The following is an 18,462-nucleotide window of genomic DNA, read 5'->3' as shown; positions in this document are numbered from 1 at the left end:
CTGTGTTGAGAAGTTACCCTTCAACTCACTCTTGAGCCTTCTACCATTGCCAATTGCCAATTCATCACCAAGACTTTTTCTCTCCAATGCCCTTGTACAAATCACCTCTCATCTCTCCCATTACTTGCTGCCTGAATCCTACAGCTTATCTTTTGGCCAGAAACAATATCGTGCTTAACTGTAATATTTATCCCAAATCCTCCTTGGCATCTGCTTGGTGTAGATTGTTCTATCCTCCTTCTTCATGTTACCTTTATTATCCACCTTACCAACCTGTTTCTAACTTGATGTTGTTTTCCTTCTGCTTAATTGGAAAATGCTGTGGGACACTTCTGCATTTAGAATCTTGTACAAATGTGAGTTGTTAGAATCCATGGAATCCTTGCAGTGCAGAAGGAGGCCATTTGGCCCATCAAATCAGCACCAACTCTTCAAAGAGCATCTGACCCAGTCCCACCCACTTGCTCAATCCCTGCAACCCTGTGCATTTACCATGGCTAATCCACCCAACCTACATATCTTTGGACTGTGGGAGGAAACCAGAGCACCTGGAGGAAACCCACACACACATGGGGAGAATGTGCAGGCTCCGCACAGTCACCCAAGACTGGAATCAAACCCAGGTCTCTGGTGCTGTGAGGCAACAGTGCTAACTACTGTGCAACTGTGCTGCCCCAATCATAGAATCCCTACAGTGCAAAAGGAGACCATTCGGCCCATCAAGTTTGCACCGACCACAATCTCACCCAGAACCTGTAGCCATATTTCCACATACTTACCCTGCTAAGCCCCCGACACTAGGGTCAATTTAGCATGGCTGATTAACCTAACCCGCACATCTTTGGAGTGTGGGAGAAAACCGGAGCACCTGGAGGAAATCCACACAGACACGGGGAGAACGTGCAAACTCCACACAGACAGTGACCCGAGGCCGGTATTGAACCCGGGTCCTTGGCTCTGTGAGGCAGCAATGCTCACCACTATGCCACATGCTGCCATATGGCACAACAAAGTACTTGTTGTCCAAATATATACAGGTGGAAACAAATTGCCCAATTCTCTCCAATGCTTTTCACTTCACCTTGTTTCTTGTTTCCTTTTGGGGAGGTCAATGGAAACCATTTCAGTGGGAATTTCTAATCCTGTTTATTTGTCTCTCTGCAGGATGCTTGTCCCAGCCTCTGGATCTGGTCTTTGCTTTGGATGCATCTGCTGGAGTTGGAAAGGTCAATTTTGATAAGGTGAAAGATTTTGTGAAGAGTGCCATCACGCAGTTTGAGATTAATCGCGATGTCACCCAAGTTGGCCTGGTTATTTACGGCAGCAGATCTAGGACCATTTTCAGTCTCGATGCTTCTGAGTCGGGCACTAATCTCCAGAATGCAACCAGCCTGGCCCCTTACTTGGGTGGGACTGCCTCCACAGGGAACGTTCTCCTTCACGTTTATGATGACGTCTTGAGTGTCCGACAAGGAGCGCGACCTGGTGTGAACAAAGTGGCTGTGGTGCTTACAGATGGGGCGAGTACTGATGATGCAGCCGTCCCTGCACAGACTCTGAGGAATAATGGCATCACAGTCTTTGCTGTAGGAATCGGTGATGCACAGAAAGAATCATTGCTAAGGATCGCTGGTTCCTCGAGCTACATGATAATGGTGCCATCCTATGAAGATTTGAAATATTTTGAAGGTAGCGTCGTGAACAAATTGTGTGAAGGTAAGTTGCACGAATCTTTTTGAAAGTGTTTGGGATGTATTTTCTGACCATTCCTTCACACATCAAACTAAATTTGATTTGATTTATTATTGTCACATGTATTAGTATACAATGAAAAGTGTTGTTTCTTGCGCACTGTACAGACAAAGTTTACCGTTTATCGGGAAGGAAAGCAGAGTGTGCAAAATATAGTGTCACAGTCATAGCTAGGGTGTCGAGAAAGATCAACTTAATGTAAGGTAAGTCCATTCAAAAGTCTGATGGCAGCAGAGAAGAAGTTGTTCTTGAGTTGGCCTGTATGTGACCTCAGACTTCTGAATCTTTTTCCTGACTTTTGGAGGAGGCTGTCTGCTTTGTACCCGAAGGATCTCACTTAATGGTGCTTCCCACTGTTTACCACAGATTTATCCTTTCGCAGTCTTGTCCAGTCCACCTCAACCAGATCACTTCTCAGTTTTGTAAAATTTGCCTTCCCCCAGTTTAAAACTTTTACTTCTGATTTATCTCTGTCCTTTTCCATAATAATACTAAATTCTGTCCACTACCCCTGATATGGTTGCCCACTGTCACCCCGCCCACTTCCCATCTTCATTTCCCAAGACTAAATCCAGAATTGCATTTCTTCTCATTGGGCTTGTCATGGATTGTTTTTAAAACAAATTCCTGGACACAGTACATGAATTGTTTACCCTCAATGCCCCTTATATTGTTTGAAACCCAGTTGATATTGGGATAGTTAAAGTCTCCTACGATTATTGCCCTCTTATTGCTACAGGCAGAAATTTGTCTACAGATTTCTTCTATCTCCCTCTCACTATTTGATGGTCGGTAGTATATTCCTAATAGTGTGACTGCCCCTTTATTATTCCTAAGCTCAACCCATAAAGCTTCATTTGTTGATCCATTTAGTATATCATCCTTTCTCACAGCTGTAATTGATTTGATTTGATTTATTATTGTCACATGTATTAGTATACAGTGAAAAGTATTGTTTCTTGCGTCCTATACAGACAAAGCATACCATTCATAGAGAAGGAAAGGAGAGAGTGCAAAATGTAGTGTTACAGTCATAGCTAGGGTGTAGAGAAAGATCAACTTAATGCGAGGTAGGTCCATTCAAAAGTCTGATGGCAGCAGGGAAGAAGCTGTTCTTGAGTCGGTTGGTATGTGACCTAGACTTTTGTATCTTTTTCCCGACGGAAGAAGGTGGAAGAGAGAATGTCTGGGGTGTGTGGGGTCCTTAATTATGCTGGCTGCTTTGCCGAGGCAGCAGGAAGTGTAGACCGAGTCGATGGATGGGAGATTGGTTTGCGTGATGGATTGGGCTACATTCACAATCTTTTGTAGTTTCTTGAAGTCTTGTGTGGGTTTTCTCAAGGTGCTCTGGTTTCCTCCTAAATTCCAAAGATGTGCATGTTAGGTTGATTGGCCATGCTAAGTTGCCCCTTACTGTCCCAAGATTTGTCTGTGTGGGGAATTAGTTGTATAAATGTGTAGGGTTACGGGTGTAGGGTCTGGGTAAGATGCTCTATTGGAGAGAGTTGGTGCAGACTCAAGGGGCCAAATGGCTTGCTTTGGCTCTGTTTGGATTCTATAATTCCATCAATTGTGTCCCTACTTTTCCAATATGTACTCCTGAATAAAGGTCACTTGGGGAAAATTACTGGAGTGTACCTGACATCTATATCAACATAAAACAAACGAACAATGTCTTCAGGGGAGGAATGGAAGGGAAAAATGATAGAATATTGACAATAATGACCAATGCTTTTGAGGAAACGATAGAGATATACAATTTTGATGTGGTTTTCTGTAGCAGTCCAGTTTTTAACCTTTAGACTCCAGAGAATTGCAAGCTTATTGGACAAGTCCATAAAACATTTTTAAATAGTAGAGAGTTTGAAACACGTCTCTTGACCCATCTTCATTGTTTTATTCACCACACTTTCCATTTTTTACTTGCATTTTAATGTTTCTTTGCTTCTAATCAACATATCTCATTTTAACTCATCCTTTTTAGTATTGCTGAAAAAAAGAGACAGGTTATCAAAGCTTTTCCTCACATACTCATTAGGAGAGCCCGTAAGAAATTACCGACAGTAAAGGGAAACAACAATTTATACTGCATGAAAAGAGTGCGCTGATTTGGTTGGCACAGTGGCACAGTGGTTAACACTGCTGCCTCACGGTGCCAGGGACTCAAGTTCGATTCCTGGCTTGGATCGTTGTTTGTGCGGAGTCTGCACGCTCTCCCTGTGTCTGCGTGGGTTTCCTCCCACAGTCCAAAAGATATGCTGGTTAGATGCATTGGCCATGCTAAATTCTCCTTCAGTGTACCCGAATAGACGCCGGAGAGTGGCAAAGAGGGAATTTTCACAATAACTCCATTGCAGTGTTAATGTAAATCTACTTTGACAATAAATAAATAAACTTTTAACAAAGTGGACTCTGATGCAGTTGTTGCCATGGAGAATGCAGCATGGACCAGTTCACTGCCTCGCTTTGTTCAAATTCAAATAGGCACCTCCTGAGGAATGAACCAGGGAATGACTGTTCCCCAGGCTTTTGTTTAGTTGAAAAAGGCACAAAATGTGGACATGTTCCTTCTGTCTGCAAGGACAAGACCCTATGTGATTATATATGGCTTCTAGCATGAGTAAGTAAGCCACACTGCGAGTCTGATTGGCAATCTTAAATTGTTTTTCAGTGTGATACTTAGCACAGTAAGAAGTTTAACAACACCAGGTTAAAGTCCAACAGGTTTATTTGGTAGCAAAAGCCACACAAGCTTTCGGAGCTGCAAGCCCCTTCTTCAGGTGAGTGGGAATTCTCAACGCCGGCATCTCCGCATCATACTTAGCACAATCAGGATTGTTTAGCAAGTGTCCAATTGTGGAATCACATCTAATGTTAGACACTGAGTTGAATTCTCTCATGCCCCAGTGGCGGGTTCAATGGCGGTGGGGCATGGAGAGGAATTTGGCAGGAGTTCAAAAATCAGTTTCATGCTCGCGTGAACTTCCCAAGGGATCATCTACTGGTGTCCAGATCGGGAAAACCACTGGAAGCCGGTGTGAAACTGATTTGCATCCTGCTAATGGGATGCAGGTGAAAGCCCAACCAGAATCTTCCACCCGCAATCAATTCTCCGTGACACTAATGGGAAAAGACACTGGTCTGAACCAACGTAAGTCAGGACTTGCCTTCAGGGCCTTGCTCACCGCTCCACGCCTCCCCCACTGAGAGCCAATCCCCCCCCACCCCCCGCTCTTGCTGCCGAACTCCCTGCCCCCCTGTGAAACCCTCCTACATTACTCAGCTGTGGCCTGGGATCACTCCGCAATCCTGGGAGTCTGGTGCCTTTCCTTCCAGCAGTATCCCCAGTGAGTACAGGAGCTGGTAATCCGTGGAAGGTGAGACTTTCACCTCCACAGTTTTGATTGCGGGGCAGGCCCACCTCTGACCTCACGACTGCACGTGGCTTGTGGTTTGACAGATCTTCCCGAAAAGAGGCAGCTGGGTCTCTCAGGTGAGAACCCATGATGTTCTTGAATTATCTTCCTAGACTTCTCCACCTCTCTGTCCTCCTTTATAACCTTCCTTCACACTTGCCTCTAGACCAAGGTTTGAGACAGCTCACAAATATCGCTCATTATCATTTTTTTATTCGGGACATTTTATCCACATGAAAGGCATGATATCAATGCAATCTGTTGTAACCATACCACACTAACAGATCTTAAAGAACTGCTTGAAGACATGATTTTGAACTTGCATATCGGACAAAGTTAAAGACAGGGGTGAGAGTGGATGGGAAGGAGTGGGGTGAGAAAGTCTAGATGTTCTCCACATCAAGGGGTTGTGAATCTGTGGAATTCCCTGCCCAGTGAAGCAGTTGAGGCTATGTCATTGAATGTTTTTAAGGCAAGGATAGATAAATTTTTGAACAGTAAAGGAATTAAGGGTTATGGTGAGCGGGCGGGTAAGTGGAGCTGAGTCCACAAAAAGATCAGCCATGATCTTATTAAATGGCGGAGCAGGCTCGAGGGGCCAAATGGCCTACTCCTGCTCCTAATTATGTTCTTATGTTCCAAGTAAGCTATGAAAACCTACAGCTTTATTGCAACTGCAGCATCCTAATAACAGGATTTCAGAACTCCATCCCAGTGTGTTGTATTAGTTTACATACTAGCTTGTTGTAAAGATGGATCATACATTTAGGCCTTTTAAATCAGAAACAGAAGTTTGATTGGGTTCAGTGTAAATGCAGTTTCTCTTAATGCTGCTTGTAAGTGGATGGATGTTAGGACAAAGGAAGATAAGCAGATCCATTGTGTAAATCTCATCGCAGCATGCAGCAATTTCCACATGTTATAATTTGAAACTCCACCTTCCCCCACCTCAAAGTAAAAATTCAAAGGGAAAACCCTTAGGCCAATTTTCGCAATTGGAAACTGCCCCTCTGACCTGCAAAGTGGATCAAGTTCGCTCCAGGAGATTACCAGGGCTGGTGACCACGGCCATCACTGGTCCATCCACCTTCTATATATAGTTGTGTGTGTCAGTCACAGTATCTTGCCCTTTGGAATGATTCCAATAGGTCCACACTCACTGTGCACGCTGACCACATATTCCAGAGGTTGATGACACTCTGCGGAAAGTACCACCTAACATCAAACTTAAATAGAAACAGGAAATGCTGGATTAACTCAGCAGGTCTGGCAGCATCTGTGGAGCAAGGTACAGAATTAACGCTTCAAGTCCAGATGCCCCTTCTGCAGAACTTAATACTTTTGCATCTTGCACCAATGCGCACACGCCTTGCTGAACACTCTATCCTAAATAACCTATTCACTTGGACAGAATTTAAACAGGTATATTAAAAAGGAGGCCAGGAAAGTGCCTTTAATACCACTCTGTTCCATCATAATTTACAGACATTATAGAACATAGAACATAGAACATTACAGCGCAGAACAGGCCCTTCGGCCCACGATGTTGCACCGACCAGTTAAAAAAAAACTGTGACCCTCCAACCTAAACCAATTTCTTTTCGTCCATGAACCTATCTACGGATCTCTTAAACGCCCCCAAACTAGGCGCATTTACTACTGATGCTGGCAGGGCATTCCAATCCCTCACCACCCTCTGGGTAAAGAACCTACCCCTGACATCGGTTCTATAACTACCCCCCCTCAATTTAAAGCCATGCCCCCTCGTGCTGGATTTCTCCATCAGAGGAAAAAGGCTATCACTATCCACCCTATCTAAACCTCTAATCATCTTATATGTTTCAATAAGATCCCCTCTTAGCCGCCGCCTTTCCAGCGAAAACAATCCCAAATCCCTCAGCCTCTCCTCATAGGATCTCCCCTCCATACCAGGCAACATCCTGGTAAACCTCCTCTGCACCCTCTCCAAAGCCTCCACATCCTTCCTGTAATGTGGGGACCAGAACTGCACACAGTACTCCAAGTGCGGCCGCACCAGAGTTGTGTACAGTTGCAACATAACGCTACGACTCCTAAATTCAATCCCCCTACCAATAAACGCCAAGACGCCATATGCCTTCTTAACAACCTTATCTACTTGATTCCCAACTTTCAGGGATCTATGCACACATACACCTAGATCCCTCTGCTCCTCCACACTATTCAAAGTCCTCCCGTTAGCCCTATACTCAACACATCTGTTATTCCTACCAAAGTGAATTACCTCACACTTCTCCGCATTAAACTCCATCCGCCACCTCTCGGCCCAACTTTGCAACCTGTCTAAGTCTTCCTGCAAACTACGACACCCTTCCTCACTGTCTACCACACCACCGACTTTGGTGTCATCAGCAAATTTGCTAATCCACCCAACTATACCCTCATCCAGATCATTAATAAATATTACAAACAGCAGTGGCCCCAAAACAGATCCCTGAGGTACACCACTTGTAACCGCACTCCATGATGAATATTTACTATCAACCACCACCCTCTGTTTCCTATCCGCTAGCCAATTCCTGATCCAATTTCCTAGATCACCCCCAATCCCATACATCTGCATTTTCTGCAGAAGCCTACCATGGTGAACCTTATCAAACGCCTTACTAAAATCCATATATACCACGTCCACTGCCTTGCCCCCATCCACCTCCTTGGTCACTTTCTCAAAAAACTCAATAAGGTTAGTAAGGCACGACCTACCTGCCACAAAACCATGCTGACTATCACCTATCAATTCATTACTCTCCAAATAACTATAAATCCTATCCCTTATAATTTTTTCCAACATCTTGCCGACAACAGAAGTGAGACTCACCGGTCTATAATTCCCGGGGAAGTCTCTGTTCCCCTTCTTAAACAATGGGACAACATTCGCTAACCTCCAATCTTCTGGTACTATACCAGAGGCCAACGACGACCTGAAGATCAGAGCCAGAGGCTCTGCAATCACTTCTCTTGCCTCCCAGAGAATCCTTGGATAAATCCCATCCGGACCAGGGGATTTATCTATTTTCAGACCCTCCAGAATATCCTGCACATCCTCCTTATCAACTGTAATACTGTCTATTCTACTCCCTTGCAACCCAGTGTCCTCCTCAGCTATATTCATGTCCCCTTGCGTGAACACCGAAGAGAAATATTGGTTCAATGCTTCACCAATCTCCTCCGGTTCCACACATAACTTCCCTCTGCCATCTATAACTGGCCCTAAACTTGCCCTAACCAACCTTCTGTTCTTGACATACCTATAGAACGCCTTAGGATTCACTTTAACCCTATCCGCCAAAGTCTTCTCATGTCCCCTTTTAGCCCTTCTAAGCTCGCTCTTCAACTCCCTCTTAGCCAATCTAAAGCTTTCTAGTGCACTACCCGAGTGCTCACGTCTCATCCGAACATAAGCCTCCTTTTTCTTTTTAACCAACAAAGAAACTTTTTTGGTGCACCACGGTTCCCTAGCCCTACCAATTCCTCCTTGCCTGACAGGGACATACCTATCACAGACTCGCAGTAGCTGCTCCTTGAAAAAACTCCACATGTCGGACGTTCCCAGTCCCTGTAATCTCCTAGTCCAACCTATGTTTCCTAATTCTCTCCTAATAGCCTCATAATTACCCTTCCCCCAGCTAAAACCACTGGCCCGAGGTTCATGCCTATCCCTTTCCATCACTAAGGTGAACGTAACCGAATTGTGGTCACTATCACCAAAATGCACACCAACTTCCAAGTCTAGCACCTGGTCTGGCTCATTTCCCAATATCGCCCAATATCAACATGCCAGCCTTGTGCTTTGAACCTCATGGTTTTTTCAGAAGTATTTTTTAATATGTTATGTTTGTTAAGTAAATATAAGCCAGTCAGGATAATAACAAGACATGGTGCATGTAAGTTAGTGAAATACTGTAAACACAACTAATATAAAGAAAAGTAGCAATGTAATTATATACGCCACAATCTAATATAGGTGGAAACTTACGAAGTTCCATTAAAGTTATGCTCAAACATATCATTGAATAAGGTTTTAGAGTGTGCCAGCCACTCCCACTGCGCACTCACTCTGAGCTGAGGCCTTTCATCATCTCATTATCTGAAGAATGATGAAGCTAATGATTTCAAAGTGCTCCATCTCACAGAAAAATGAAACAAGATCCCTCCCTCTTAATGCGTCTCTAAACAACTCTCAGTGCTAAAAATTATCCCAAGGACTTGCCTAAAATCAACTTTGATTTACTTTTTAGACTTTGACTGATCGACTAGAATATCAAACTCGATTCGCAAATTCCCAGGATGTTCTTCCTTTTTTTCAAAAAAAATACGATGGTTTAGAATCATAGAATCTCTACAGTGCAGAAGAAGGAGACCATTTGAGTCCGCACCGATTCACCGACCGGGCATCCCACCCAGCCCCTATCCCTGCAACCCCACGTATTATGTTTCGGTTCATTGGCCATGCTAAATTCTCCCTCACTGTACCCGAACAGGCGCCGGAGTGTGGCAATTGGGGGATTTTCACAGTAACTTCATTGCAGTGTTAATGTAAGCCTGCTTGTGACTAAAAATAAACTTTATTTACCTCGTTAATCCGCCTAAGCTGCACATCTTTGGACTGCGGGAGGAAACTGGAGCACCCGGAGGAAATCCACACAGACATAGGAGAATGTGCAAACTCTGCACAGACAGTGACCCGAGGCCGGAATTGAAGCCGGGTCCCTGGTGCTGTGAGGCAGCAGTGCTAACCACTGTGCCACCCCTGAAAGATTTGAAGAAAGGTTGTGAAACTTGCCTCACTAAGTTGCCCTTTTCAGGCTTTTTCTTGTCTATTTGCTTTACTTCACACCAATCTGGAGATCCCATGTAAAAGAAGTACAGCATCACTTATTTTAATAGATCAACTTTATTTGTTCATTTATTACTAAAAGGATTCTTATCAGAATTCGGATTAAAAGCTCATCAGGAGGTACTTTAATTAACCATGTCCTGTGTTTGGGGATTTGCATCATTACAGTCGTGACCACCAGGGATGCTGGTGGAAGACATTGGAGAAAGCCAATAGCTGGTTCTTGAGCAGGTTCCAGCAATACTGCTGGATTTGAATGAACTGCTCCGAGATTCATCTTATCCTAAAGTTGAAAAACAAGTAAATGCTTCCAATTCCTGCCTGGGCTAAAATCCTACGATGATTGATATTTTGCCCCCTGAAAAATAAAATCCCATGAAGAGGGGAAGAAACTCGTTCTACCAGCGTTACAGGTTTACATCAAATCCCCGGAAGGCAGACATTGAAGATACCCTGGGGTGCTCTCTGTCCCCAAGGAATCGATATGACCCTGCAGTGCTGGTAGAAGAATGGGTTTTCCCCTTAAAATCCCATTAAAATCAAACTCTCTTTCCCCCGACGTCCCCCCGCCCCCAAATCACCAAAACAAAATTCCCCTCCTATCAACTTCTATCTCATCTACCACCCTGGGATCACCACTACTAAATCTGAGACCCAACGGCTGATTGCCGTGAGTCACAGGCAGGGAGCAGGAGGGGGGAATGTTCTAGAATCAGAACTGATTCTCCAGCACCGTCCATGGCTCAGCATCTCCCTGTAGGGGCGGCACAGTGGTTAGCACTACTGCCCCACAGCGCCAAGGACCCGGGTTCGATTCCGACCTTGGGTGACTGTGGAGTGTACACATTCTCCCCGTGTCTGTGTGGGTTTCCTCAGGGTGCTCTGGTTTCCTCCAACAGTCCAAAGATGTGCTGGTTAGGTTGATTGACCAGGACTCTAAAACTAGAGGGCATAGGTTGAAGGTGAGGGGGGAGAGATACAAAAGTGTCCAGAGGGGCAATTTTTTCACACAGAGGGTGGTGAGTGTCTGGAGCGAGCTGTCAGAGGTAGTAGTAGAGGCAGGTACAATTTTGTCTTTTAAAAAGCATTTCGACAGTTCATGGGTAAGATAGGTATAGAGAGATATGGGCCAAATGTGGGCAATTGGGACTAGATTAATACTAAAAACTGGGCGGTGTTGACAAGTTGGGCCGAAGGGCCTGTTTCCATGCTGTAAACCTCTACGACTCTATGGACCATGCTAAATTGCTTCTGAGTGTCAGTGGAATTAGCAGGATAAATATGTAGGGTTACAGGGATAGGCCCTGGGTGGAATTGTTGTCAGTGCAGGCTCAATGGGCTAAAAGGCCTCCTTCTGTACTGTACGGATCTTATGGGTTTGCAGGGAGCAGAGACTGAGGAGTCCCCACTCCATACCCCCCCCACACGCGCGCGCGCACATGCACATGCACACGCACACGCACACGCACACACAACTAATGACAAGTGAATGCTGAATGCAGTTTAGCTTTTAGGATATTTTGCCACATTGACTTTAACATTGTGTGTCTTAGTTTTAACAATCAGGCACTGACCAATGATTTTCAGCTAGGTTGCCCTTGCAGAAGTACTTGCTGCCAGTTTTATCTCCTCCTCGTCTTGGAGTCAAGGTTCAGCGCCGGTGGGAAAACAGGCAGCTACGTCCATGAGCACAGTACGCGTGTGTGTCCATTTTTATTTTATGTCATGATGATGCAAATGCAATCAGATCACTGTTATCAACTGAATGATGACTGGTCAGGGATTCTATTTGAATTATGAGCATTATTTACATGAACGATCATTTAAAAAACTCCCTGATTGCTTTTAATAGTCGCTCGGAGGTTGATGGCCAATCTGGTAGACTCCCAGCCAGCTTGGGGAGGGTTGGCAACCCTGGAGGCAAAACTTGCAAAAGTACTTAATTGGTTGTAAAGCATTGTGTGGCATCCAGCAGTTATGAAAGGTGCTGCTTAATAGCAAGTCTTTCCTCCTTTGGCGAGGAATGGGAAGTTTGGGGGATATCTTCAACTGCCGATTTTTCCCATTTCGAAGGCAACCAGCAGTGGAAAATTGGAGGGAAACAATGGCTGCCTCTGGTCACCTGAGGACTGTGTAGAGGTGCAGTTAGAACCCAAACAGCCAGGGGGCGTAAACACCACAGTCTGCACTGGAGAGTCCCATTGTGAACACAAGTGGAGTTCTGCTGAGGCCAACTTCAGCTTTGGCATCTGGACAGCTTCCTGGCTGTCTGACAAACTTCAGAACATTTTTAAAAGCATGGCCCCTTCCCTTTACCCACAAACAGTCTTCCTGAACACAATGGATCACATTCCGAAAACGAATCCACTGATGACAGGACAGTGCTGGTTGCCTGAGCCTAACAGTCGGCCACTGTCTCCAGAATTCAAAGGGGAAAATCACTGGGGACATTCCCTGCAAATAAAGTTGTTTAAAAAATATTCAAGACTGGAAAGGGATCAAACAGAATCTTTCACAGAGGGTAGGTCCGACTATAAAATGTTCTAATTGGCTGATCCAAAGTACGTCACAATCTGCCGACTTAATTCATTACTAAAGGAAGAATGTTTTAAAGATTGACTATAATTTTATGAAAGACAAACACACCGAATATGCCTTTGCTGTGACATGCCAGGTGAGACAGTTAAACTGAACTGTCCATGTAAAAGGTTATTGAGGCAGAGATATGTGATGCATGCAAAATGCTGGTTGTTCTTTCCCTCTCTTCACACAATTCTAGCAGAGAACAGTCTGAAGTGGTGGAAGAATTCATAGGCTGATTAAATCTGGGGCGGCACGGTGGTGCCTCACAGCGCCAGAGACCCGGCTTCGATTCCTGGCTTGGGTCACTCTCTGTGTGGAGTCTGCACGTTCTCCCGGTGTCTGTGTGGGTTTCCTCTGGGTGCTCCGGTTTCCTCCCACAGTTTGAAAGATGTGCTGGTTAGGTGCATTGGCCATGCTAAAATCTTCCTCAATGTACCCGAACAGGTGCTGGAGTGTGGCGACTAGGGGATTTTCACAGTAACTTCATTGCAGTGTTAATGTAAACCTTACTTGTGACTAATAAACTTTAAACTTTACTTTAAATCTGACAGTTTGCAGTGAGCACATTAGTCTGTAGCCAGACTAATACACATACCAGCCTCCGAGGGTGGGAAGTTTAATGGCTTCCCACAACCTATAGCACGAGGGAAGCATCCCATCTACGCCCAACGGATGTGAATTGCCCAGCAGCCTGACTGGACTTGCCCAGATGCCAGGGTGGCACTGCCAGTCTGGCACTGCCCAGGGGGCACCTCCCCTCCTCCCTGGGGGGGCCTCAATGGCCTCCGGTTCCACCAGCAAGGCCAAGTGGACTGCTCCCCATTCTTGGGATCATGTCTATTCCTCTCTGACGTGAACCTTTCCTGGCGAGGTCATAAAGGGGGGCGGGCCCAGACGCTTGCGCGCCGGGCTCGCTAAGCAGATGTAAAACAGCATTATAATAAATTTCCATATATATTAACCTGCCTCCTGCCCATTTCCGGTGAGAGGCTGAATGCGCCGGAAATCCGGCGCTCGTAAAATGGCGCTGGTCGCGAAAATCAGCGCCAATCGTGTTAAGCGCTTTGCGCCCAACTTTACCCACTGCGTCACACCCGAAAATGGACACAACACGATGGTAAAATCGCCCCTAATGTGTCCGGGATGCCAAGTGATGACCTCAATGGGTCCAGTTGCTATTTCATGCTCCAATGGTGGCACTGTGGTTAACACTGCTGCCTCACAGCGCCAGGGACCCGGGCTCGATTCCCGGCTTGGGTCATTGTCTGTGTGAAGTTTGTACATTCTCCCCATGTCTGTGTGGATTTCCTCCAGGTGCTCCGGTTTCCTCCCACAGTCCGAAAGATGTGTGGTTTAGGTTGTTTGGCCATGCTAAATTGACCCTTAGTGTGAGGGAGATTAGCAGGGTAAGTATGAGGGGTTACTGGAATAGTTTCTTGGTAGGATTGTGGCCGATGCATATTCAATGGGCTGAATGGCCTCCTTCTGCACTGTAGGGATTCTATTAACTCATTTTGTGCCACTTTAAGCCCTGAGGTGTATTTTGATCTCTGTTTTCTCCCCTCAATTTATTTTTGATGATACAGTAATAGCATTGTGTCAGACAGCATAACACTTTTTGAAATTATAATTGATTGATGTGGACCAGCACCTTTGATCTGTCTTTGAGATAGCAACAAAGTTAGACGGTATGTGTTTATATACTTCAAAAAGTTCAGTTGGTGTTTGAAATTGGAACTTTAGTTTTTGGTCTACTCATTGAGATTTGACAACCTGAACCATGAAAGAGAAGTTACCCTATTTAACATTGATACACATCACAGTCCTCGGTGGAGTATTCTGAATTGTTGTAGAACTCCAAAGCTTCTAATATAATTAATTGTGAGCGCAAAGCTATTAATCTTCTGTAGTTTTTGAACAATGGTTAATTGGAATCCTTTACACCTTTTTTTTGTAACTTGAAAGTAAAGACAATTTTATGGAAAACCTCTGAAGATATAGTGTGTCAAATTGGGTTCATTAGTGCCCATTGGCATTTCAAATCCCCTTTGAGCTCCAAAGCTGCATTTGACCCACAGGGGCACACTTGTGTGGCCACGTTTGTGTAAGCTTTAGCGTGCTCGGGGGCGGCACGGTGGCACAGTGGTTAGCACTGCTGCCTCACAGCATCAAGGACCTGGGTTTGATTAGAATCATAGAAACCCTACAGTGCAGAAAGAGGCCATTCGGCCCATCGGGTCTGCACCAACCACAATCCCACTCAGGCCCTATCCCCATATTCCTACATATTACCCGCTAATCCCTCTAGCCTACGCATCCGGGGACACTAAGGGGCAATTTAGCATGGCCAATTAACGTAACCCGCACACCTTTGGACTGTGGGAGGAAACTGGAGCTCCCGGAGGAAACCCACACAGACACAGGAAGAATATGCAAACTCAACACAGACACTGACTCAAGCCGGGAATCGAACCCAGGTCCCTGGAGCTGTGAAGCAGCAGTGCTAACCACTGTGCTACCGTGTCGCCAGCTTGGAAACTCCACACTGTCTGTGTGGAGTTTGCACATTCTCCCCGTGCCTGCGTGGGTTTCCTTCGGGTGCTCCGGTTTCCTCCCACAGTCCAAAGATGTGCAGTTAGGTGGATTGGCCATGCTAAATTGCCCTGTAGTATCAGGGGGACTAACTAGGGGTTATGGGGAAAGGGCCTGGGTGGGATTGTGGTCAGTGCAGACTCGATGGGCCGAATGGCCTCCTTCTACACTGCATGATATTCACTCGAAGCAGACAGAGCAGGCAGATCATAATGCCAATGGTGCTATTTTGGAGATCAGTGTTCCAGCCAATGTTCTCTCTTTAACCTTGCACACTGTTCAGTCGTAGGTAAGATACCCACAAGCATCATTTGAAGGGATCATCAACTACTTCTCGAGGAGTGCAGGTTTGGTGTCTTCTGGCTGTTGCTACAATTCTGAGAGTTTGGTGCTTTCTATAGTTGTTTGAAGTTTCAGAAGTCTACAGGGAGTGATGTGCCAGGTGCTGAAGGAGTTCCACTGGAACCAAAAGGGATTTCACTCCCTCGATGTCCGACTGTGTGACCATGCGCAGTGAATAACTGGGGCCAATGCCCAATATCCTAGCAGTCACGATGCCGGAATTCTATAGCAATCCATTGTGCCAACTGCATTTGCATCACCACGGCAACATGAAGGCTGGCTATTAGTGACGAGGGCTATTTGGTGACAATGGGGTTGATTACTCCGGGACACACATGCAGCATGCATACAATGATAGTCATACTGTCACAGAGAGTGTGATGGAGGTGATTATTGATATGTTGAAGCAACTCTTCTGTTACTATCATATGTTAGTATATGATAGAGGAATAATACAGCAACCTGTCTTTTACCTTCAGCAAGTTTATTCTACATGCAGCTCCGGAAAGATACAAACTCCTCATGGTTCCTCCACAGCAACTGTTCTAGTTGTCGGTTTATACTCTTTTGAAGGTTGAGCCAATAATCATCACCTGTCTTTAAGCCAATTAACTTAAAGTAATTGCCAAAGCGTGCACTTGCTGATACATTGACATCTTTCACTGATCGGACCACTCTCGAAAAGTCATACAGGACTTGGTAGGGAAGGTATCAAGATTGGCGGGTATCTCCTGTAAGCTCCACTATCTCCCTGTCATGAAGGGTCAGCGCTTGCTCCCAGCTTTATAGTGAGCAGCTGAGGTGCGTGAGGAGGAAGGATAGTTCCTTCCTATCTGGGCTGTCCTTGAAGAATTAATCTGAATACTGCATTCTGCAACTGCAACTGCAACCTGAATCTCCAATGCACCGATAGTTCCACACATTTCCTTCCCTCAATGACTGGCCATCACTGTCCAAATAGCCACAATGCAAAAATAAAAGCCACCACAAATTAAACATTCATAAATAAATTTATAAATTGAAATCATGCCACATTGCATAAAAGAATCAACTAAGCACCCTTTGGCATTCCCTCAGTACTTTGTGTGTGTCTGTCTGAACGCTCTGTGTGATACTATCCCAGTGGCTGCAGCATGGCTAGTGGAAGGCTGCTGATTTTCAACCAACCTCAAGCAGCCCAAGGCCCAGCTGTGGACTGCATCATCTCAGCAGGGGTGGCAGCAGTCTGGGATGGCACAGCTGGCAGGGTGGAAGAGGAATGCTGTCTTCCTGAGAGATGGGAGGAGGCTTGTGCCCCCATTGCAACTGCCACTCCCACTCACCTTGGGAAGCTCCTAGCGGTGTGTGGGAGGAAGATTGCGGAGAGACTCTGTAAGGTCACACTGTAATCCACCACCATAATGGCAGCAGTCAGAGCTGGCATTGCAGCAAGCTGACTTTGCGTGAGAGAAGGCTCAGCTTCTGCTGCGACACTCAGACTTTGGGTGGCTGCTCCTGGTGCTGCAATGGAAGCTGGGACATTGACCAGTGGATGCTGCATCATGGTTAGTTAACAACAAACTCCATGTTGGCAATGGGCTCCTTGATCTGCACAAAGTCTTTTACCATGTCAGTGCCTCTTGACAGTGACCACATGTCTTCCAGCAGACTTCCCAATGCACCAAGCATTTTGTCCTGCCATTCATCAGTGCTCTTCTCTAGGCTGCCCGGCTAAAGTCTTCATCTCAGCAATGAAACCCATGCTCAACCCCTCCCTGCAATGTGCTGGCACCACAACGTCTTTATTCCTATCACCCTGTTGCCTCCTTATGGCTGGCGTGTCACCACATGCCCCCCTCCTGAGGTGTCCCACCAATAAAGAGCGTGATTAGCAGTGATTAGATGCAGAGATTGTCCAGATAAGCAGGCAACACACAATTGGTGTACTGCTGTTATTGCAATCACTATGCACAGGTAAATCACACATTGCGATCCCCTTGTCCATTTTTGGGGACTATCCAATTTAGCCGGTAATATAGTTATCTCTCAATGTGCCAACGGAATGAAGGAATTGTATTTGAAAGATTTCTCTATGGATTCCATTTCCTAAATTAGAAAGTTAGCATCTGGTCTAAGGGAAATTGCCCAATCATTGCCCACTCTTCAGTGCTCACTCTGGACTGGATTTTATTCTCTTTCCAGTCCAGTTTCCTTTTTAATTTTATTTTGAACTGAGTGTCTGCTTTCTCTGTGCCTGTGTGCCAATAAAAACATTCATGTCTCAATTGAGAAGGGTTACTACTTCAAAATGTGCAATTTAACATCTATAAACCGGCAGTAACAAAGGATTGATTTTTATATAAATTGCCATGCAGGACCAGATCATACTTCATTGTGTAAAGTTCTATACACCCTGATGCCTAAGGATTTTAATTTGGCCAAGTCCCTAAATTTTAGTTGCTCGATATTTTTCACTCCTTTCCTGCACCTGTATACATTTTGATTGACAGTGGAAAAGATCAGCATATTTTAAAAGCTCCATTCTTTAACTCGCAACTCCAGCACCTTGTGTGTTCAATAAATATTGAGCGATTAGATCCAAAAAAAAAAGTTTACACTTTAAGACATAAAAATCATGAAGAGTAAAATGTAATGCTTATGATTCAGGAACTGAGTGGCTAAGTTAGTGATGGCAGTAATTGGTAATATTCTTGTTCCATTTCTTTTAACAAATCTATATTGTCTCACTAGTGGCCAAGGCACCAATTAATCTCTGCAAGCCAAATCCGTGTATGCATGACGGGGAGTGCATACTTCACAATGCAAGTTATCGTTGTGAGTGCAAAGGCTGGGAGGGAGCACATTGTGAACACAGTAAGTATTCTGAGATTTTGCAGCGAAACAGCACCATATATAATCCCT

The 18,462-nt window shown here is 45.2% G+C and overlaps 1 protein-coding gene across 1 annotated transcript in view; it reads left to right on the top strand.

Annotated features, from left to right (window-relative positions):
• The window catches only part of vwa2 (von Willebrand factor A domain containing 2), a 51,286-nt gene that overhangs the window by 26,532 nt on the left and 6,292 nt on the right, over nucleotides 1–18,462 (top strand). Inside the window, exons 11-12 of the mRNA XM_078224331.1 lie at nucleotides 1,165–1,716; nucleotides 18,292–18,414. Of these exons, the coding sequence (XP_078080457.1) occupies nucleotides 1,165–1,716; nucleotides 18,292–18,414 (675 nt within the window). The remainder of the gene's footprint in view (nucleotides 1–1,164; nucleotides 1,717–18,291; nucleotides 18,415–18,462) is intronic.

This window comes from Mustelus asterias, chromosome 11 (assembly GCF_964213995.1).
Source record: "Mustelus asterias chromosome 11, sMusAst1.hap1.1, whole genome shotgun sequence".
Lineage (NCBI taxonomy): Eukaryota > Metazoa > Chordata > Chondrichthyes > Carcharhiniformes > Triakidae > Mustelus > Mustelus asterias.
This window is presented reverse-complemented; position numbering and strand designations above follow the sequence as displayed.